The following is a 23,889-nucleotide window of genomic DNA, read 5'->3' on the forward strand; positions in this document are numbered from 1 at the left end:
TAGTTTTCTTGTCAAGGGTCTGTTTGTTCTCAAAGGGTGTGCATTTTTAAAGTGGCCTGAGCTGAAATATGAAAATTTATAGCTTTGAGAACTATAATAAATTAGTTTCTTGGTAACTACTTCAGTAGTTATCAGAGTTATTCACTGTTTGTTTACAGCATTTTAAATTCCATTTCACTCCGTCATATAGTGATCTGAATCACTAAAGGAAATTTATTTTTGAACAGCTAATTTCTACTTGCCCTGCCTATTATAATATAATATAATATAATATTAGGTGTTTAATTTGCAGTAATATCTGAACAATTTGTAACTGTAATGTAACTCCATAAAAGGTTCTCAGACATCTTTATCTGCTGCACAGTCCTGTTTACATGTAATTGTGTTAATGTTTTTGTTCAGGATGTGTGTGTTGGTCTTGGTGAGAGTATGAATGAGGAGCTGACGTGTGCAATGTTAATACAACAGAGCCACGAGAGTCTGGACTCTCTACAGGGCCGGATAGAGGGCAGTTCTCATGACTTAAATGCTTTAAAGGTAAAAGACGCAGACAAAAAGCATTCACCCACAATCATACATACTCATATGTAAAATACTGTACCACTACACTTACATGTTTGCTTCGTTTTAGAAATGGATTCATTACTAACACCTCACCAGGGTTATAGTTTCATCCTTTTCAAATTAGTATTTTTCAAAGTATTTAATATTTTAAAAGTTGATTTAAATTCGGTTAAGATTTAGTTCACTTCAGATAAGATATATCTTTTACATTTAAAGCCTTCTTTAAACCACAATGGAGATGATAGTCTCCATTAGCCCTCTCCAGTCGTCTAATGTAATGAGACTAACTGCCTTGGTGGATTCTCGGTAGGCTCCAGAACAAGTGGAAGGAAATCTACTAGAGGTTGAGAAACTATCTGAGGTCCTGCAGACAAGCTGTACTCCCGAGGGTCAGACTGCTCTCTCCCAAGATGTTTGGACGCTGTTTGGAAAGACGCCAGCCCTGAGGAAGATCTTGGAAGATGAGAGGACTCAGGAAGGGAACTCTGATCCAGTTCAAAGTTCCATTCAGTGCATCAAGCCTCAGCAGCCTGGAGTATCCACAGAGGAGCTCCAGTCAGTTCAGGTTAGTTGTGGTGTCTCTTTTGCACAGGAAGTGTTTGGGAAAATAAAATGTTTTGAGTGGTTTTAGTACATTTAGGGCCCGATCACACACAACGCATTTTTTTGCATTGAAAGTTTTTTTTATTTTATTTTTTTAGTTTCTGCTAATATGACAGTTTCCTTAACGGCAAACCAAAGATTTTAGAGCGCTTGTACTATAATCCTTTTTTAGACTGACAGGACAGCTGATTCGGTGGTTGCACACTGCTCTTTTCTAAATGAAAAAAAGTCAGTGCAGTGCGCCTTTCGTTTTCAAACCTGAGTTTTCTGTCTGATCAGGGCCTTATAAAGTACAATTAAGCAATATCAGTTGCCTTTATTGTTCCAAACCTGTATGACTTACTTACTTCTGTAGAACAAAAAAAAGAGGATATTTTGAAAAATATTTCACTTTTTTTTTCTTCCATACAATGAATGTAAGTGGGGTCCAAAACAACACTGGACCCCAGTGACTTTTATTGTATGTACAATACTGAGACATTTTTCAAAACGGCATTTTTTTCTGCAGTAGAAAGTAAATCAAACAGGTTCAGAATGAGTTGAGGGTGAGTAAACAATGACAGAATTTGTGTTTGAAGAGGAATCTCTTTTCTGCAATTATTCTTTGACAGACACGCACTTGCTTTTTCTTTCTGGGTCTGGTTTTGGGGCGGCAGGAGAAATGTCATTGAGTGTACCACTGCGGCGTGGGCACAGAATCACTTTATCCTAGCTAAAACCTGCTAAATGGAGTACCCACTCTGCTCTGCGTCTAGGGCCATTAATGTAGTATGGCACCTCATTGCTTTTAAGTGCTTGTTTTTTACCTGCTCTCTGAGAAAAATACTGGATATTCCTTGTTTTGCTTTGTGGCACATTACTTAAGCCAGGTGCATTTCTGATGTCATAGCTTATCTTTAGACTACATTATCAGCATTATTCTGCTCTGCCTGATGGTTTCTCAGTTTACTTAGAGAGTTGGAAAATGTGTGACAGTGGGTAGTGCACATGCTGATGCCATAAAGTAAAAACGGTAATATTTTGAAATATGATTAAACTTTAAAATAACTTTTGTTGGAGAGAGTGAATTGGAGTATAAGATGCAACTAAGTTACAAATATAAGCAGGGGCTGTCCCATGAATAGTTTTAAATGTTAGAATCCAAATTTTAAATTCAGTACGTGCATGTAATGGAAACCAATTTCAATTTCAAAAAAAGAATCAGGGAAATTTGCTGATGGTCAGTTGTGTAAGTCGGTACCCTCACGGCTGAATTCTGAAAATATTGCAATATCTTGATAGACTAATCAGGGAGACCAAAATAAAGTGCGTTGAAATAATCAAGCCTCGACGAAATAAAGGCATGGATAAGCCTTTCTGCATCAGGCAATGATAGAGGAGGTCGAAGTCTGGCTATTTCATAGATGGAAAAATTTAGTTTTCGAGACCATTTTAATATGGACATCGAACAACATTTTCAGATCAAAATTAACACCAAGATTGCACACTTGAGAGGATGGAGTAACTAATTCAGTCAGTAATCAAATTGGAACTATTACATTTATGCAAAGCCGTTGACATACCAACAAATAAAAGTTCAGTTCATTGATTTAGGCTATTTAAAACAAGGACAATTTAAGATAAATGTTGAAGTATGCAGTATTGTTATAGTTTTATTTAAAAAAAAAACTCATATAAGAAATGTCCAGGAGCTGAATAAACGCACATATATTGCTGAATGAAGTTTATCAATATTGGGTCATAATAGTTATGTTTTTGTTTTGCAGGTTGCCGCTGACAGTGAAGTGGATGACGAAGATCGTATGCCCACAAAGGAAGTCAGTAAAACAGAAGATATATCACCTTGCTCAGAACAACAAGCAACCGAAGATGTTGAGAACCTTCCATCAGGACACGACACAAATAAGCAGCAGTCCATGTCTGGATCTAAAGAGAGGGATGAAACTGGATCTGTATTAAGAGAAGATGACAGCAAATTCACTCATGGCTCATCCTGTGAATCATTAAAGCCTGTCTTTACCATAGTGCTGGACTCTGATCTTACCAAATCCAACCAGATCCCACTGACACAACCTGTCCCAGCTTCTTCAACTAAATGGGATACTGTTTCAGTTGTTCATGATGGGACTGCAGAGACATCAGAGGATGGCTTGAAACTCTTGGAAGTCAAACCAAATGTTGATGTAGCTGTAGATGAAGAACCTGCTGTAATAAGCTCTTCTGATGAACCTGTACATTTATATGCTGATATTTCAACATCAGAAGTGCAGTTTAAAGAAAACAGCCACACCGACACCATTGAACCCACTCATTCTGCTCTAGACCTTGATTTCAGGCCTAAACCAGAGAAGGACTCATCTACTCAAGCATTTGACCCAATGCTTTTTTACCCAGAGAAGTATCAAGCAAGCTCTGGAACGGCTAAGAAAGTATTTACCATCATCCTGGATGTTGATACTCCTACATTATCATCAGACGGGTATCAATCACTGCAAGAGACACAATGTACAGGTCCTGATGACTCAACCACAGATGAATTCTTCCATTCAGATGTAAAAAATCAACAGAAGAACTCCTTTGGTACTGAGAAACATGAAGGCAGAACGGCTGAACTAGGTCTTTCAGAAAAGTTCAATGTGAAATCAAATAGCTCTGAAATGCAGCCAGGACAGAAGGAAGCTCCGCTTATCCAACCCCAAACCCCTGAGATCATAGAGATTGACGTTCAAAAAGATGAAAAAGAGAAGCAACATGAAGTCACTGATGCAGAAGCATCAAGCCAAATGGATGTCCACACTGGAGAAGGCAGTGAGTCAGGGTCTGTAGTTCACCAGCAGGATGTCCCAATGTTGGAGAGTCATGATGAGGATGACAACAACACATCTGAAGAGCCTTCATATGAAGCAAACACACTTCAAAAGCCTCCAAAAGTTGCTAAAGGTAGGAAGAAGAAGAGAAAACCAGTTGGTGCAGAAAAAGCAAACAGTATCAGTAATAAAAAGCTGAACACATGTAAATCTGAACATAAGAACACAACTCACTCAGAAAGCCTTCAAACTTCAGAGGTCAGGCTGCCGAATGCCACAGATACTGCCTGTGTCAGTACAAAGACTGTGTCTTCAGACTTCAGTCAACCAAACACTGCAAAGCCATTGAGTACAGAAAACAAACTAACAGTGGACACTGTGCAGAAAGAGACCTTGAATCAAACTGAGGATGGACATTTTGAAAACATTAGCATCTCACTTGCCGGAGATGCCCATATTAATACCACAGATATGGTTTTAGCAGCAGTGCAGTCTGTACAGTCAACACATACAGAGGACTCAGAACTAGCGCCAGAAGATTATTCATCTGACTGTATAACACAATTTTCTACCACAGTCCCATCAGAGTTACAACTCAGCCATACTGAAGCTCAGAGGACAGAGGATTCAGATGGCAGTTTCCATTTGCAGGTAAGATTCACATAGTTTTTTTTTATTTTTTATAAATTCTTCAAAAATACAGGCCAATCTATTGCATGTGTCATGTGACATCACTCACAAAAACCGTGGTGGTCATGTTCAGTACCTGAATGAAATGTTTTTTCAAGCACTTTTAATGTGCCTTTTGTTATTCAAAACCTTTTTAAACTTATTTATCGATTCAGGATTCAGGAGGACATCATTTGTAATATGGCACATGGGTAGTGAACTTACAATGCTTTTGCTACAAGCAGAAAATTATTTCTTTTCATGTTCAATTGATGCCTTTTCATTTTACATTTTACACCATTCACAGTTCATTCAAAGAAGGAAATTGCTAAAGAATATGAGTGAATAAAAATCATTGAAAGGATTTTAAAAGCTCTATAATTTGCACTGAGACAATTACATTCATTTTCTCCTTTTGTAGTTGATGTAGGCTCATGGTTTAAAAAAATGATCTGAAAGAACTTTCATCATCTGAATGTGTCATAATTATTCCAAGCTGTGCAAAAGACTGGCATTGACCATTTTTATTTGCACTTATTTGCATTTATTTCCATTTTATTTCCTTTCACTTTTTGCCGTTGGAGTTTAACAGTCATATTACACCAAAATATTATTTAATGAATGCGTGAGATTTATTCTATTCTATTCCATTCTATTCTTTTCTTTTCTTTTCTTTTCTATTCTATTCTATTCTATTCCCCATAGGCATCATTCCTGTATCATTCCATGTGTTGGCATTCTAATAGATTTAACCCTCTAGCCTTTACAAAGCAATTAGTTCAACATTTGTGAATGTTGTTTCCTTTCACTTTTTGCCATTGGAGTTTAACAGTCATATTACACCAAAATATTATTTAATGAATGCGTGAGATTTATTTTATTCTATTCTATTCTATTCTTTTCTTTTCTTTTCTATTCTATTCTATTCTATTCCCCATAGGCATCATTCCTGTATCATTCCATGTGTTGGCATTCTAATAGATTTAACCCTCTAGCCTTTATCATGGTTACTGTATATTGTGGCACTTATCCATTTGCTTTGATATCAGGTTATGCAGTATTGTTTCTGTGAGCAAGAACTTCATTAGGCTTCGTTATACCAACTACTTTTAGTCAGCGTTACTTCCTGCAGTACCGCCTCCTGAGGTTGTTTTAGGCTTGAATGCACACCACGCCTTTAGAGGGAAGACTCAATTCCCAACTTGGCAGCATTCCTTGCTCTTCTGACACCGTGACTTAACGAGTCAAAACCAGAGCTGTTTCCCTGTTAAATGAGCAAGCAGGTGCAAGCAATGTTGTGGTGAAAATTTTCACTAAAATATAAACTGACACTTTTGCTTTATTGTAGTATAAAGAAATGCACAGAGCAAATTCAGATTCATCTGCCACGAACAAAACGTCCCAAAACAGAGGATCAGGAGCAGACGGTGAGGATCAAACGAGGCATGCGAAGCAGCCTACTGGGACACATGTGTGGGCCACTTTACTGAATACCATCACTAATGTTCAGCCACTTCTGATCACCAGTCACGGTACTGAGGTATGTATACATTATGATTTTGTTTATGAATTGAACTAGAAAAACTCAAGCAACTTTCAGTAAATTAAACATTTGTACTTTTGAGACAAAAAATGGCTTCAGAAAAAAAGTACAGTTTGTATTTCTGTATCTGTTATAAGTTAAAACCAAGATTTACTTTTGCTTTCAAATATAACTTGACTATTATCTGTTAATCAACTCATTTTTAATCAGTCTTTGACTTTAAGACCATATATTCCCTCAAGGATTCTAAGAGGAAATTGCAAAGGAAGGAGACATTTCCTGTGCTATTTGCTGCTTTTATCTGTACCATTTTCTTTCTGACTGTTTTAAAATTTTCACTATAGTTTCAAATTTTAATACTTAAATTTTTTTTTCAGGAATCTAGACCAAGGAAAGATTCCTGGCTTCAGAACTCATCACTCTTAGAGTCTGACAGCGGTCTGGCATGGACTGTCCTGTGGGTTTTCAGATGTCGGTACAGACCGGCCCAACTTAGCATTGTACATATGGCTCATCAGCTGGAAGAAGTTGAGGTACAGTACATTACCTCATTGCACTGGTTTCTCCAAAACCTCCAGCTGTAAACCGCTGTTGACAGTAGTGGTTGTCAGTACTAGTCATGAAGATCAAGGCTACGTCCACATTAAACCGTTAACATTCAAATTATTTTTCATTTCAAAACATTCTCCATCCACACTAGCGTTTTCAAGTGTTTTCCAAAAGTTTCTCATCCACACTGAAACGTCGGAAAACATTACATTTACCTTACTGCGCACATGTGTAAAACCTCATAAAAAGCTCACTGAGATGATATAGATGGAGCAGACATAAGTTTTCATGCAGTTCTTCTAGCACTATCATTTTATTTACGAAAATATCCCAACATTCACTGGTGTCCAGGTCACACTCACTCACTATTTGTTTGATGTAAAATGCAACTGCCCTCATGTTTTGCCGCAGGACAGCAATTGTGAGTAAATTTCTGTCATCTTTGCAGGACTGTAATACGAAGAGTGTACAAAGTAACCTCATTAGCAACAGTGTGAAAATAGCACATAACAGGCATAATACCGCTATAAACGGATATCTATTGGTCAATGCACGTCACATGACTAAACATGCGTCATCGTTTTCAAAAACCTACGTTTTCACAGTCCACACTACAATACGAAAACGGCGTTTTCAAATTGTATCCACTTTGGAGAGCGTTTTCAAAAAACTCTGTTTTCCTTGACAAAAATGCCGTCTCAGTGTGGACGGAAGGCCAAAACGGAGAGAAAAAAAATGTGTTTTCAAACGAAACTGTATTAGTGTGGACAATGCCCCAATCTACCATTTTTCAAAAACAGCCCGAACAGTCCCTCACTACACCCAGGAGATGTCTGATTACAAAACATATGACTTAAAATGAAGATTTCCAGGTCACATGTAATCAGATTTGTAACTGATTATGTCAACTCCTTTGTTTAAAAGGTCAGATGGTCTTGCTTCCGTTGGAGCTCAAGATGATCTTTAGGTCATCTCAAGTCATGCTGGTGAACATTATCAGGTTTTACATAAACTTCTGGAGTTGATGCAGCTCGAGTGCTCCTGTAATTAAAGCAGAAGGGACAAACCAAATACAAAAACCTTCTGAAATTCACATGCGTTCCATGTATTGTGTATGCAAAGCTAGTTTAAATCTGGCTCACAAGTGAAACTTTTGAATTATAACCATTTAAAATGACTAACAAATGTTATGTCATGATATCTGTGTGTCATAGATCTGCCGGCAATATGTCCTGGAGCAGGTGTCTAGACTGCCTCAATGTGAATCTAGTGCAGGACGCTCCACAGAGCTTGAGATGAGCATAGAGGACAGATGGAACAGAGTACTGCTGGATACCTCAACCATGGTGGAGTTCAAAAAGGCACAGCTCCAGCAGGTCACACAGTACCACCAGCAAAAACGGGTTCTCACGGATACTCTGCATAACCTGGAGGCTGAGCTCAACACAATGACACAGTGAGCATCCTCGACATTTTCTGTGTGTGTGTGTGTGTATTCAGGAAAACCATACATTATGGGGAAAACATTTTTTGGTCCCCATGAGGAAAACATCATATCAATCATACAGAATTAATTTTTTTTAATCAAAAAATGCAGAAAGTTTTGTGGGTAGGGTTTAGGCTAAAGGGACAGAAAATACAGTTTGTACAGTATAAAAACCATTATGCCTATGGAATATCCCCATAAAACATATATACATATAAAACATATATACATACATACATATACATATATATGTACACATACATATGTATAGCTTGTTTAAAATTAAGTGTAAATGGTTAGTGAAGTAAACTGTTGGAAATAGTCATAATAAAGAATGAGTGGGTGTGTCCATTACAGTACTGTACCTGTATTGATAGTGTAGATGTTGTACAACAATGAAAAGTAACCACATTGTTCTGACATTTTTGAAGGGATTGCATTGACAGCAGCACCTTGCAAGTGGAGAAGCTGAATGCATTCCTGAAGAACATGCAGAAGAAGAGAGGCATACTAGAGGAACTCCTACAGACATGCTCTCAGATTTCAGCCCATCTGAATGAGGCAGAGGGACCTGTGGCCTGCATTGAACCTTTCAGGACTTTACAGGAGAGATGGCAAACTATAGAGCGGGTTGCCTCCAGCAGTCTGTGGTGTGCTAACATCTGCACAGCAGAAGTATCTGCACTCCTGCAAGAAGCCAGAGATCTGCACCATGAACTGGAGCTTCTGGAGAAGTCAGTTTCTCTTCCGCATCCCTCTCGAGGACAGATGGACTGCCGAAGTGAGCTACAAGAAACTGTCAGATCTGCAAACCTGACAGCATTAGCGGAGCTCTACTTGTACCTTCTTGAGGTCTCTCAGGCTCTTTCCTCAAGTCCGCTGGGGAAAAAAGAGCTCAGAGATGTGGAGGACGCAATGCAGGGCCTGAATTCTCAGCTTGCTCTGACTCGGGAGACGCTCAGCTCTCAGACTTCGAATGGCAATGGCTGTTCACCGATCACGAGGATTATCAGGGACTACGTTACATGGGCTAAACATTCGGAAAGCAAAGTCAGCAGGAGAAGGAGGTTGGCTCTGTTTCCTGAAGAGGCGAGTCACCAGATCAGCCACATGAAGAAACTGCAGTCTGAAACATCTCTTAAGAAGTTTCAGTTGGCCTCTGTATTGAAAGAGCTAAGAGAGGAAGTTACAGGACTCGACAAGGAGGATTCCATGTCTCCCACCCTTGCTTCCCTAGAGGATTTGTATGTTAAGATTACAGAGAAGACCGAATGTGCTGTTGCAGAAATTAACAGAATGTTTCATATAAGAGAGAGGCTGTGGAAACAGATCACTGACAGCAGCTCTTGGTTAACCTCAGTATTAGAAAAAGAGTCTGGTAAAACAGTGGCTTCTGAACCTAAAACTACTATCCCAGAATTGAGGGTTCAGCTTCAGGTATGCACAGAGGCTTTGAAGGAAGCCGAGAGACAAGCAAATAACTTGGAGACTCTGTTAGATGAAGTAAAAAGTGTGAATCACGGTCTGAGTGTACTCGAAAGCTTTCAGCTTATCAATAGGCTAACAGCCTTACAAGAAGAGGTCTCTAGGGTTGTGAACCGTAAGTGGGCCTTGCGCTGGGTGCTTGAAGAACTCCTTCATGCTCAGGAATCTTCTGCTGAGGAACAGAACGTCATTCTGAAGAGCTTGAGACAGATGAATGCTGATGTCATGAGGCAGAAGTATCCCGTAACAAGGGACTCGCTCTTGGCTCTTGAACCTGTTCAGCACATTCTGATGGAGCTCCTGTGCAAGGTGCCGGAAATTCCACACTGCCCAGATTCTCGGAGAAAAGAGATGCTCAACGCTGTACTAGACCTACAGAGGAGAATGCATCTGCTGGAGTTGCAAGCCAAAGAGCATGAGGAGTGCCTCATTTTAAGGCAGCACATGGAGAACTCCAGAGAGGTGGTGAAGAAGAGCTTGTCGCAGATTGTAGACTCAAGTGTAGGAGCTGACATAAGGCTCGGCTTTTGTCAGGCTGTCCTGGTGGAGCTACCTTTGGTGAGAATGACATGTCAAGAGGCCGCTGACCACCTTGAGGCCGTTTCGAAAGATCTCTATCCATCCCAGCTGACAGCAGAAAGGCAAAAAATCAGTTTGGTCATTGAGCAGCTCGCCTCTTGGGAGCTCACAGTAAAAAATGAGGCTAAAACCCTTGAGTGCTTTCTGGCGGAGCGACTCGGGAGTCCTACAGACCTCAGTCCATGCACTGAGCTCTTCAACAGTGTCAGGCAGCAGCTGAAGGAGAGCATCTGCTTGGAGCCAGATAATAAGACCATTGATGCAGAGCTACGAAAGCACTGGATGCGAATCCAGACCGTTGAGTCTGTTCTACGAATGCTGGAGCACTGCAGGAAAGCAGTAGATGTTGAAAGCTACCAGACGACCACTGGTCTTGGCCAGAAAACTCTTAATGATTGCGGTATGCATATGGTAAGCTCCATGCGTCCATGCATTTTAAAATCACTAATACCACTAGAATGCTACTTTTGTAACCATTGTAGTTTTCTTCAAGTATGCATGTGACAGCATTGGTATTTTTGAAGGATTTTTAGTAGGACTGTGTATAGATTTGTGATTTGATTTGTTTTGGTTTTGATTCTGATTCTGATTCATTTGGTTATATTTCACTTATATATCAATTTTCTCCGTTTTCTAGTGTTTTATACTGATTCAAACTAGTAACTCCTCTTTTTGAATTAATTATTAAAAGAATCTGTTTAAAAGAGTCTTCTTTCAGAAAAGAGAATTTCTGCATTTGGGCAACATTGGTCACATAATATGTTTTTGGTTAAACCAGTTGTTTTTGAATTGGATTATACTTGGTATGTTTTGTTTGTTTTTACATGCAGCCCCCGACAGCTACTTTAGTCATTCACTAGTCATTTATTGCCATTAATTTCATGATACACAGATTTTTATAATTTTTTTTTTTTTTTTTTACATTAGATGTAATACAGACTGTGAAATCTGCAGCAGGGGAAGTGCTATACAAACCGCAATATATCTTGGAGTTTTAAAACTCGATATTGGGATTGTTCAAATGAAAATCACGATCATTTGGAAAAAATTAATATTAAACTCATCTCTAGTTTTTAGAAAACTATGTGTTGTTTATCCAATTTCTAAATTTGTGTTTCACTGTCCAGGACAAGCTGCTCCAAGCTCGGGAGGCACTGAAGCATTACCACTGGGCTGTTCAGGGTGCAGAGAGCTTCTTTCAGCAGATTGGATCCAATCTCATGATCCCCTCTGATGGCTTCAAAGGCTACAAAGAGCAGCATCGCTATATTCAACAGATTTTCAGCACTCTGGTTGAGGGTTTCCAGGCCCGCTTGTCTGAAGTTGGTGCTTCTGTTCCCCAGCAGACATGCCTCTCCATCCCTCTAACCGAGCAGCTTCATATTGAGGTTTTGAGTCACCTTATAGTACAAGATGCCAAATTAGAATCTCAGGCTCAGCTCAGACTTGAGGCCTTACAGAGGTTGGTCATACTCTATAAAGCATGCTATGGATTGTTTTTCTATAAAAACTTAATGACCTTGACCTATGATTCAGATTGTTGCATTCACAGTTCCCTCCGATTGTTGTTGACATTTTCATATCAAATTGGAAGATCATTTTATAATTGTAAATAGTGGGGACTTTACATTTTTGGATTATTGGGGGGAAATGCTTCTACAATAATCAAGCATTTTCTCAGAAAGCTCTTTAAATGGTACCACATACGGTAGAGTACTTGAAAACATTTTCCTCAGAAAACAAGCCCTGAAACGATTAGTCTGGTTGGAATACATCTATTTGGTTAAATGAAATGTACTAGAGGCAGTTTTATTTAGCTGCCTTAAAGGTTCAATCTTTCTGCTCCAATTTAGGTCCATGAAAGACCAAATTGTTCACATGAGTCACCATGAAGAAATGAGCCAACTTCTCAAAAATGTTGATTCTCGAATCTCTAGTCAATGCTTAAGTCAAAAACCGACTGATTCCGAAGCCTGCCAAGATCAAAAGCTGAAAGTAAAGGTTTGTGGTCATTATATAACATTAACAGTCACTTAATTCCATTTTGTTTATCATGCATGTTGTGATTGGTTTAAATGTGTTGCAATAATGTCTATGGAGTTCTTAAGATGATTTGGGGAACCAGTGAAAACTTGCTAACGCTTCCCTTTTGACTCCTGAAAATGAGTTTTTCTTAGTTCCTTGTGCCACTTTTTGTCTCACAACACTGCAAGTATGCTAGATTAGTGTGCAATGAAATTGTCTTCATCTGCAGTTGCTCCAGACAGAGCTAAAGAACCTTGCTAAAAGGCTGGAGGAATTGAGGGAAAGTTGCCCAGGTCTACGCTGCAAAGCACCTGTGGATCTGATGCTGGGACAGCTGTGGAGGTCTTGGGCAGTGCTGCAGTGGAGAGTAGAATCACTCAAAGCCAGCATGTCTCATAAAGAAGCAGAGTGGAGAGACTTTGTGATACGTGTATGTAAAAATAGATTTTATTTAATTGTTTTATTTTATTTATATTTAAAATGTAATTTCCTTATATTATTATGATTAATGAGGTGAGCTGTTTGTTAACTCGTTTCTCTTCATGTTTGGGTCTGCTGTGCAGATGAATAAATCAAAGGAAGGTCTTGACAGACTGCAGAATGATCTTCCAGACTCCACTATGGTGGCGGGATCCCTGGTGGATCTTCAGGTTGTTCTGAGCCTCACTGAGCGCCTTCAAGATGGGATTGAGCAGGAGCATCACACTTTGGCATCTCTACAACACCATGTGGCACGATTGCTTGGGGTCTCAAATTTGCAGCAGCTGAAATTGTGCCCTCAAATCTGCCAGGACTTGCAGTCTTTACAGGGTCACTGCAGAAGGTATGACTTATACACACAGACACATAAACGCATATATGTTAAGAAAATGTTCTGAATCTATACTATTTACAAAGCTTCTTTTTCATGCGTAGCCTCAGAGATCAGAGCAATAACATCCGTCGGGAGGTGCTTTTTGAGATCCAGGAGTTGAGTCGTGTGCAGGAGGAGTTGAGTGCCATTCAGCAGAATGTTCTCTCTCTTTTGGCAGTTTTACAGTCAGAGTCAGCTGCTCAACACTTACAGGTTGGTGCTTGTGTTTGACAGTCAAGGTGTCTGTTTCTGCAGTCCTTGGTGTTGATATTGCATTCATTGTGGTTTATTGCACTGTAGGAAGTCAAAGTGGAATTGGTTTCACAGAAGGCTCGACTGCAGGATGTCATGGACAGAGTGCAGAAGAAATGGAGCTGTGTACCCTCAGAGATTCAAATCTTACAGAATGAGCTCGACGTCTCCATGCAGGAGGCTAAGGACAAAGTAATTCTAAAAAAAATAATAATAATAAAATAAAGATAAAGCAACGCCTTGAACATGTGAAAAAGAACATTTGTTTGCTAATCTTTTTAAAAATATATATTTAAAATGCCACCTATAGTTTCAGTATTTGTGTGTTGTGTGTTAATTTAAATGAAAGCTAATACAGTTGCAACTCTTTATTTTTTTTCTTCAGTTGGGCATGGTCATGGAGAGAAGTGGTCCTCTCCGTAAAATGGGTGAGCTGATTGGAGAGGTGACCGTAGGCTTGAATTGTGTGCAGGCCCTGCTAAAACAAACAAGTCCTAATTTTTCTGAGGCCGAACGTACACAAAAGGTACTTCTTTCTTGCTTGCCTTCACATGCACATTATTGAAATTTTCTGTCAGTTGCTTCATTTTTTTTTCTCTCTCCTTAATTAGTTTTGCGTATTATATAAAAAAAATCATTATTCTTTTATTATATTCTTGCTCTGTAATCTTAAAAATAAGTATAAAACAAACTAATTATAGTGCCGTATTCATTGTAAACAATGTTTATTATAAACAGCAAAACTACTTCATGTAAAGCAAAACTGAAACAACCGGTGTGTGAGTAATGTGCTGTACAAATAAAGAATAAGGAATACACTACACACCCAGATTTTTGCTCTGATTTACAGTCTGGACAAGTTGACGCTAGTTGCTGAAAATCACAGCCAATCTGCAGATCTGAGTTGTCGGATTACATAGAAAATGCTGTAGGGTATGATGGTAACAGACTCTTAGGGCCTGTTTACACCTGGTCACTTTTTCTCTGGTCGCATTTTCTCTGATCGGATATCTGTCTGATTTGTTGAAACGGTTCCATTTACACCTGACCATATAAATGTGTGTCCGCAAAACGGATATAAATCCAATCTTCAATTCCCACGCTACATGCAAATTTAATGGAGTTCACGCCAACGAAAGCAACAGATGTGCACTGCATTTTATTCATCATCAGCTAATTTCAACATTAAAGACCGCAACAGGAGAGAGAGCGGCATCAGCACTAGAAAGATAAGTTAGTCTTACTACTTTTAATGAAGATGATGTGTGTTGACGCCTGCGACTTACTTTCAGTTTCATTTGTGGCAGTTTGCGTGTCGGCTTGCTGAAGAGATAATCAGCTACTCATCCGCGGTGATGCATGTTACATTAGCACTGTCATATCAGGCTATGACATGTCATAGTGTTATAGGCTATATGACATGTCATAGCCTGATATGACATGTCATATAGCCTATAACACGCTCTCACACGTTTATTATTTTAACATTTTGGGAGGACTAAAATTTAGATATGTGATTTCAACAACCAGATGCATTTACACTTGTCCAGTTTCATCTGGATTGCATCCCAGACCACCTCCTGAAGTGGTTTTAAGCGATCAGATTTAAATCCGCCTCTAAAGTGTTTCGAAGGGCATTCACACTCTTTTCATAATCGGATAGCTATCTGATCAGAGAAAACTCATGAAGTGACCAGGTATAAACAGGCCCTTACATTTTTTTTAGCTTCAGACTATGAATCCATGCTGTCAGTCCTCCAGTGAATCCTCAGTTGTTTAGTGTATGATGGCCAGTTTTCCTTTGTAACTATTTACAACGTTGGCAAGTATATGATGCATAGTGTTTTAAAATCTTTTTAGATTTTAAAAGTCTTATAGTGTTCCAGCCTCAAACCTGGGCTCACATACTTATCCCAAATGTGTGTGGTTTGCACGTTTTGCATGCGCGATGTTAGTTGCATTATATAAGTCGTTTTGGAAGTCTTAGCACATTTTAGATAATAATAATAATAAAAATATATTCAGGAAAATGACATTGCATGAACTGTTCTTCCAGCTCTCTCATTTTTAATTTGTGTCCAATGAAATATGATGTCAACAATAACTGCGGTCTGATGTGCATCTGTGCCTGTGTGTGCAGCGTATATGGGATGAGCTGGACCAGTGGCACACGCGGATAGCTGAGCTGGAGGCTGAGGTGCAGGATCTGGCTGAGCAAAAGCCTGAGAGAGAACACGTCCTAATGGACCAGCTCACGGAGCCTCTGCAGCTCTACCAGACCACAGCCAAACAGGCCGAGCAAAGGACCGCCCTCCTCAGCAAAGTCAGATGTTACCCATAATCATGATTTCACAACAAAAACCAATACATAATGCCACTGATAGCAAACCTTGACTGATTATGTCTTTGTATTTTGGTCCCATCAGATCCCTGCCTGTCTGCAGGACTATGAGGGTTTACTCAATAGCTCCAACTGCTGGTTGAGAGAGGCTCAGTCCTGGCTGGTCGCTCCCAGAACCTACACCACTGCGAAATGCATCCACTGCCACGCCAACTCCCTCAAGGTCAGGTCGAAACCTCACAATAAAGTCATTTTGCTTTTATGTAATAACTTGTTAGCAACTCATGTGATGTGTCTGCAGATGATGCTGGATGAATCAGAGGGATACAGGGCAGCTCTGGAGGCCTTCCTGCCTGCCCTGCAGGAGATCACTCTGGTGTGTGACACCAGCCCTCAACAACAACTTCTCCAACTGTGTATACAAAACATCACACTCATACAGCAAAGCGTTCTGGAGCCTCTCTCCCACCTTCAGCACCTAGCAGCTGTAAGAACTATCATTACATTCCAAAAATGTTAAAGAAATTCTATTTACTGTTATATTTACTTATTGTCTAGGTATTGAGACAAGCTTTGACACTGCAAATCCTACGTTTTTAGTTGTATCAGTTCCAGTGAAATTTCATGATTCCTTATATCAGTTTTGGTACCACAACTATTGAACACAGTTCTTTTATACAATATATATATATTAACGTAAGAATATTAAGACATTAAATCAAAACAATAGTGTGTGCATAGCCTTCAAGTATTTCTCAGTTAGGAAAACAGTTTTGTGAACATAATTAATGACACTAATGAATAAATATGAATAAAGTAAATGATGCTTGACTTTTTCAGTAGAACCAAATGTTCAAGAAGAGCAAATATTTTCGTTTTTTTTTCTGTTTACATAAAATGTGCACTACTGTTCAAAAGTTTGGGGTCAGCAAAATGTTTTAATGTTTTTGAAGTCTCTTATACTCACCAAGGCTGCATTTATTTTATCAAAACTGTACTAAAACAGTATTGTGGAATAAATTGTTAATATATTATTATATATTATTTTTGTGAAATAATAAAACATTTACATTTTAAAATCTAATTTATTCCTGTGATGCAAAGCTGAATTTTCAGCAGCCATTACTCCAGTCTTCAGTGTCACATGATGCTTCAGAAATCATAATAATTTGTAATATGCTGATTTGCTGCTCAAGAAACAAATTTATTATGTTAAAAACAGTTGTTCTGCTTAATAATTTTGTGAAAACCGTGACACGTTTTCTTTAGGTTTTTTTGATGACGAGTTCAGAAAAACAGCATCTATTTGAAAGCGATTTTTTTTGTAACATTGTTTTTACGTTCACTTTTGATCAATTCAATGCATCCTTGTTGAATAAAAGTATTAATTTCTTTAAAAAAAAAACAGAAAGAAATCTGATTTTATTTGCATTAATACATCAAATGGTGTCATAACATTAAAAAACAAACAAACAAAAAAAACTTACTGAATTGGAAGTATTGGATCTTTTGATATCTGTAACAGTATATACTTAATTTGAAGGGTTTTATGAGGTTCCATTACTTGAATTACTTCCTAGTATATAATACTATGATGAAATTTCTTAATTATGTTGTCTATATTTTAATTGTAATTCACTTATAACTTGTTTTTAGGAGATGGACGCCATTGAAGCGGAGGTAAAGACAATGGAGAAAAATATAACTAAGATCAGAACAATTCTTTCGGCCACTGACACAGAGAACATTTTTCCTGAGGAACATCTTAAGAACATACAGGTACTGTACATCATGTCTCACTATTCTCTGTTTGGACTGTAAACATTTACAGTACCTCATATCCCTCCTATCCTCTGTAACAGGTCATTCTGGATAATGTCCAGTCAATGAAGAGGACCATTGATGAGATTGAGAGCTGCAGGCCAGGCCTGGGGCTTCCTGCTGGGGCAGAACAGACTCTCACAGCCTTCCATCGGGCCCAAGAGCTCCTGCAGCCAATCCAGGAGCTACAGCAGCTCAGTGTGGAGCGGAACACCGCGTTAATGGTCTGGTCGCTCTAATAGTTTGCTTGTGTTTACCAAGAGTCGAGGTTTCCCACTTACTGAGCTAGAGTGTGTTTGAAAGTGCCCCTATTATGCCAATTTCAAGGTTCCTAATATTGTTTTGGGAGTCTCCTACAATAATAGTTTTCTCAAAATATGCAATTAATATCCCTCCTTTCCATGCGCCTGCTCTCCTCTGATTGGTCAGAAGGCCCAGTCTGTTGTGATAGATCTACCGCGTACAGCGTGTGTCCGAAAACATACGCCCATTGCCATAGTTCATATTTTGAACGCTCGATAGAAAATATAAGCATCTATTATTTATCATACTTACAGGTTGTGATTCAGTGGAGCCAGCTGGTCCAAATAAACTGTGTATTGAGCCATCTTTCAAGAGCAAGTGTTTTGTGAATCCCACGTTGAACTCCCCCAGATTAGAGAAGCAGTCAGTTCTTTCTTTTGGGAGACAATAACTTTGTTATTGTCTCCCAAATTTATTGTGCTTTACAACTTTACATATCATTTACATTAACATACAGCTACATTACACACTGCATGAAAGTCAATATTCGAAATGGCATAATAGGGGCACTTTAACTTATTTACTTCATGAAAAGCAGCTTTCAGTAGTTAGTGTTTTACAAATACCTTGTTTTTTACACCACATTTAAATGTTTTTGTTCATGTTGAGCTGGCAAATTTAGCATCCCCCTCTCAAGTGACACCTACAGGAATGTATTCATTTATAGTGATTGCTAAATATAAAATACATATAAAACTTCCACAACTGGTTACCATTTTATTTAATTTCACTTAAAAAAAATAGCTATTTTGCAGATTATTTATTCCTGTGATGTGAATGGCTTTTTTAAAAGTTCAAATATTTCTTGTAGTCTTTACATTAAAGCTGCATGTGATTCAGTGGAGCCAGCTGGTCCAAATAAACTGTGTATTGAGCCATCTTTCAAGAGCAAGTGTTTTGTGAATCCCACGTTGAACTCCCCCAGATTAGAGAAGCAGTCAGTTCTTTCTTTTGGGAGACAATAACTTTGTTATTGTCTCCCAAATTTATTGTGCTTTACAACTTTACATATCATTTACATTAACATACAGCTACATTACACACTGCATGAAAGTCAATATTCGAAATGGCATAATAGGGGCACTTTAACTTATTTACTTCATGAAAAGCAGCTTTCAGTAGTTAGTGTTTTACAAATACCTTGTTTTTTACACCACATTTAAATGTTTTTGTTCATGTTGAGCTGGCAAATTTAGCATCCCCCTCTCAAGTGACACCTACAGGAATACTTTTACAACTTATATAAGTGCAAAAGAAGACAAAGTTTAACATGCATTTAAATGTTTTTGTTCATGTTGAGCTGGCAAATTTAGCATCCCCCTCTCAAGTGACACCTACAGGAATGTATTCATTTATAGTGATTGCTAAATATAAAATACATATAAAACTTCCACAACTGGTTACCATTTTATTTAATTTCACTTAAAAAAAATAGCTATTTTGCAGATTATTTATTCCTGTGATGTGAATGGCTTTTTTAAAAGTTCAAATATTTCTTGTAGTCTTTACATTAAAGCTGCATTACGTAACTTTTTTGTTTAAAAATGATCCAAAATCAAATATTGAGCAAAACATAACCAATCAGTGTTCAAAACTATCTCCTTACTTTAGCCCGATTCACAACGGTAAGCTTGTAATGTTTTCTAATTTGAGTGGTTTGTGTCGGTTTCCGAGTTTGCCGCCGTTCGTCTTTGCGTCATTACGTCACGTCTTTATACATAAAGAAGGAGTCCCGGCTAGTAGGCGATATTGCGTGTGTGGATGCTGCAGGTGGCGGATCATTTGTAGCCTTTTCTTACAGCAGCTGGAATGTCATTTTAGAAAGAGTTGTAAGGAACATTAAATTGTTTTTTTGTGGTTAAAAGAACAATTTCTTTTGATGACATTCGAATGATTGAAATCTACAAATAACGCTAACACACACTAAATACAACGCAATGTTGATGTTGTTAACATTAACAATTTGAGAACAAAGTATATCAATAATAATAATAATCACCATTGATAGTGTGATTTATTATAAAACTTTTTTTGTTCAGTTTTTTTGCCAAAACTGTCAGACCTGTTACTTGTTCAGATGACATTTTCGGGGTGAAACTTTTTATTTTGGACATACTTGTAAGATGTAGTATCTGTAATTCTGAAGTACAGTGAATATCCACACTGGTGCGTTAACTGACAGCCTACACATACACCTCAAGTCATTAGATTCATCCTCGCTGAGGAGCGGTGCCGAGGCACAACCCACGTAAAGAAGATAATTCCGCAATTAACTGCAATTGCAGATTTCAAACAGAGATGGCGACAAAGAGGCAAAACTTGCGTAAAGCAGCTTTAGTATGAGACCATAAAAACTTCATAAACAATAATTATAAAAGACTTCTTTTTAAAATTATAATTTTTTTCAAATTACATTTTAAATTAAATATGTAATGTCACATTGCAGGGCAATGCTTGAAATGGCATTATTAGAGGATAGATAACTTTTACATGAATTATAGTTGTCATAAAAGACAGCTATTCAGTTTCAGTGGGGGCATTTCCTTAATAAATAAATAAACAAATAAATATCAAGCTATGAAACAATCGTGATGAGTTGAAATTTTTTCAACCATTCAAACACATCCATTTACAACATTTCCAGCAATCAAATGGAGAGATTTATAATGCTATATTTAAAATGACCTTTGGTCTAGTCAGTTTTAGTAAGAACATAATATGTGACCCTGGACCACAAAACCAGTCATAAGAAAAATCTATAATTTTGACCCATACAATATATTTTTGGCTATTGCTACAAATATACCCAAGCGACTTAAGACTGGTTTTGTGCTCCAGGGTCACATATTAGTTCATCTTATGAAAGTGCAGTAAATTTGTAGTGTTTTTAGTGACCGTTACCGCCACGTAACCTCTGCTTTTCACTTTCATGTCTGGGAATGAGAGGATGAGAAAATCCCTGCATTGAAAGCCAACTCAGAAAAGGGATTTGTGTGAACCTTGATTTTTCTGATTGTGCTTAAAAAATAAAGTGCTTTAAAACTTTAATATGGTATGGCAGTAAATCATTACAGGCATGGCTTTATTGGCAAAGGCAGTAGTATCTAGTTGAGAAGCTCATGATCTTTATCATATGACCTTGTAACAGTGACTTTGGTTTGCCCAAGTTTTACAACTTGATGAAACTAAGTATTTTCTTTTCAGGCCTCTATTGGGCAACCAGCTGAAATGATTCTCCCTTCAGACCAAACCACAGAATTCACGATGCCTCATCTTTACACTGGAGATGTGAGGGTAAGTCCATCAACTCAATCAAAAATACACCTTAGAATCAGCTCAGAAGACATCTAAGATGAAGATGAGTAAATAAGACTAAATTAGCTCATTAGTTCTGTCACTATAAAAACCTAAAGAATAATATGTCCTTGCATAACCCTGGTGTAACAGGTGTCCATGGAAGCCCCTTACACTGAGGAGGAAGATGAAGACAATCAGTCTTCATCCTCAGGAACTCTCACAAGCAGTATTCCAGAGGTAAAGCCCTCAAAACCTTCAATTTATCTCCCAGGCTGGATGCATCCGTTTGCCAAAACCTGAAAAGGGAACATTTCTGAACTCTTGTACACTCTCGAACTCTTTGCTATGGCTGTTCATTTGCATGTTTAATTTTTTATTTATATACATTTATGAATGGAAACTATTAATATAAATCTAAATAAATGTATATAATATTATTTATGTTTATTCATATTTTTTTCTTTCTTTTTTAGATTATGCTAAGGTCTGTTTTCTCTATAATTTCACAGGAATTGGTCGTAGATGTTTTTGTTAGTCCTGGAATTGCATGATCGCAATTATCTCAGCACTGTTGCTATTAGAGTATATGCTAAATTGCACTCATTGCAGAATGCCGGATATAACTCCACTTCTTCTTTCAGTAACAGCTGCTTTCTTCATTTGTCTTTATGGAGTCTATTCTTCTAATACACTGGATCATCATCTCTAATAATTTAATCTAAACATTTTTCCTTTTTTCTGTACCAGGACCCAGATGAGACAATAGAGGAGGAAGATATTAAGACAGGCGCTGCCTCTGCTGTAACAGAGTGTGTCACTAAGGTAAAGACTGACCCCAACAAAGTTATCTGACTCTTTCTCTTTTATGGCAGACAATCATTCATTATCATTTTTCCGCACATTCCTCATTATGAAATGGATAGTTCTGACTGATTGGATGAGCCCTGCTCAAATTCATTGTAAAATGCCAATAAACGCACACACATGTAACTATATTCTGTGTTAATGTGCTAATTTGCTATAGTGCTTGGCAACCACAAGCAGCCTTCTGTTAGAATGATGAACTTAACCGTCATTCAAAAGATTGGGGTCGTAAGATTTTTAATGTTTTTGAAAGAAGGCTCTTATGCTCACCAAAACTGCATTTAATCAAAAATACAGTAGAAACAGAAATATTATTACAAGTTAAAATAACTTTTCTATCTGAATATATTTTAAAATGTATTTTATTCCTGTGATGCAAAGCTGAATTTTCAGCAGCCAATATTCCAGTCATCAGAATCACATGATCTTTCAGAAATCATTCTTAATATGTTGATTTCCTATTATTAGTGATGCTGAATTTTTTGTTTCAAATTGCTTAATATTTTACATTTATACAATACAAACAGAGTGGGATCTATATACAATGAATAAACTCCATGAAATTAGTCCCAATGTTGGCTAATGTGCTTTTAGATACCTAAATACTTCCTTTAACCATGGTGAAATCACTGCACTGCTGCTAGTGGCTTACTGTTTTTTGTTTGTTTGTTTTTAGGAATCATCTCCTGAAGAAGTAGTTGATTTTCCTGCAATTAAGCATGTAATACAGGACACTGACACAGGAAGTTGTTTACTGGAGCCTTCTGGCTTCTCTGAAATGCCTGGCATAGACAGCAGACCAGTTACTGAAGAGACAATTTCCCTACCTGCACTAACATCCCAACACTTAAAAGAATTTACAAATGATAGTTGTCTGAAGCCTGACAGTGCAAATATAGCTAAGGAAAAGCAAAACGAGTGCACAGAAACCAAGCTGACTGAAGCAGTACCAGCAAAGCCAGGAATATGCTCAGAAATCACCATGTTAAAAGCAAGAGATGCCAGTGAATTGATTGAAGAGTCTGAATCTGTAGATCAGAATGAAGTAACTGTAAACACAGAAACAGGTACACGTGATCAAGTGAAAACAACAGCTGCAAAGCCACCCGACACAGAGGCAGTAAATGTTACTGATGGTGACCAGACCCAGACAGATACTAAACCCATAGACGCCGCAGCTCCTCTTTTGCTCTCCTCCCAGCTTATAGAATGTGTGCCACAGGAAGATACAACACTGGTAATTCTATGTGAAATCTAGGTGTAAGCTCACATGTATCATTTCATTTCCACTATGGTCCATGTTTTATATGACTAAATACTGCCTTTCCTACTCTTTAGGAAATACAGAGAGATCTGATTGAGGCCATCATTCACGAGAGCAGCAGCCAGTCTCAAGAACACACATTTCAGCACACAGCAACTGTCAGCGATCTGTCACAGTCTGAAGGAGGAGGTGAAGATCAAGAGAGTTTAGTCCAGCTTCTCACCTCATTGAAGGAAACTTCGGAGACCCTTGGATCATGTCAGGATATCAGCTCTTTCGAGGTCAGTTTCAGCCCTGCAAAAATGCTTACTAAAACCAAAGAACTACCCTGAGAGTGAACAAGTGTCTGTGTGCATTTTCTGTACTGTTGAAAAGGTTTTGGTTGGTAAGACTTTTTAATGCTTTTGAAAGAAGTCTCTTTTGCTCACCAAGGCTGCATTTATTTGATCGAAAATACAGTAAAAACTAATATTGTAAAATATGATTACAATTTAAAATGTCTTTTTTGCTTTAATATATATATTAAAATGTATTTTTTTCCTCTGAAGGCAAAGCTTTATTTATTTATATATATATATATATAT

At 37.9% G+C, this 23,889-nt stretch overlaps 1 protein-coding gene across 1 annotated transcript in view; it reads left to right on the forward strand.

The window, feature by feature from the left end:
- LOC107718425 (nesprin-2-like) overlaps positions 1 to 23,889 on the forward strand; it is a 105,749-nt gene that overhangs the window by 46,401 nt on the left and 35,459 nt on the right. The window contains exons 39-62 of the mRNA XM_016525490.1: positions 403 to 537; positions 875 to 1,129; positions 2,934 to 4,625; positions 5,992 to 6,183; positions 6,564 to 6,719; positions 7,950 to 8,191; positions 8,653 to 10,696; positions 11,413 to 11,747; positions 12,139 to 12,286; positions 12,540 to 12,740; positions 12,874 to 13,133; positions 13,226 to 13,376; positions 13,464 to 13,607; positions 13,801 to 13,941; positions 15,556 to 15,738; positions 15,842 to 15,979; positions 16,058 to 16,243; positions 17,413 to 17,535; positions 17,619 to 17,801; positions 21,085 to 21,174; positions 21,325 to 21,414; positions 21,925 to 21,999; positions 22,718 to 23,278; positions 23,380 to 23,586. Coding sequence (XP_016380976.1) covers positions 403 to 537; positions 875 to 1,129; positions 2,934 to 4,625; positions 5,992 to 6,183; positions 6,564 to 6,719; positions 7,950 to 8,191; positions 8,653 to 10,696; positions 11,413 to 11,747; positions 12,139 to 12,286; positions 12,540 to 12,740; positions 12,874 to 13,133; positions 13,226 to 13,376; positions 13,464 to 13,607; positions 13,801 to 13,941; positions 15,556 to 15,738; positions 15,842 to 15,979; positions 16,058 to 16,243; positions 17,413 to 17,535; positions 17,619 to 17,801; positions 21,085 to 21,174; positions 21,325 to 21,414; positions 21,925 to 21,999; positions 22,718 to 23,278; positions 23,380 to 23,586 — 7,932 coding nt within the window. The remainder of the gene's footprint in view (positions 1 to 402; positions 538 to 874; positions 1,130 to 2,933; positions 4,626 to 5,991; positions 6,184 to 6,563; positions 6,720 to 7,949; positions 8,192 to 8,652; positions 10,697 to 11,412; positions 11,748 to 12,138; positions 12,287 to 12,539; positions 12,741 to 12,873; positions 13,134 to 13,225; positions 13,377 to 13,463; positions 13,608 to 13,800; positions 13,942 to 15,555; positions 15,739 to 15,841; positions 15,980 to 16,057; positions 16,244 to 17,412; positions 17,536 to 17,618; positions 17,802 to 21,084; positions 21,175 to 21,324; positions 21,415 to 21,924; positions 22,000 to 22,717; positions 23,279 to 23,379; positions 23,587 to 23,889) is intronic.

This window comes from Sinocyclocheilus rhinocerous, unplaced genomic scaffold (assembly GCF_001515625.1).
Source record: "Sinocyclocheilus rhinocerous isolate Xijiao unplaced genomic scaffold, SAMN03320098_v1.1 scaffold453, whole genome shotgun sequence".
NCBI lineage: Eukaryota > Metazoa > Chordata > Actinopteri > Cypriniformes > Cyprinidae > Sinocyclocheilus > Sinocyclocheilus rhinocerous.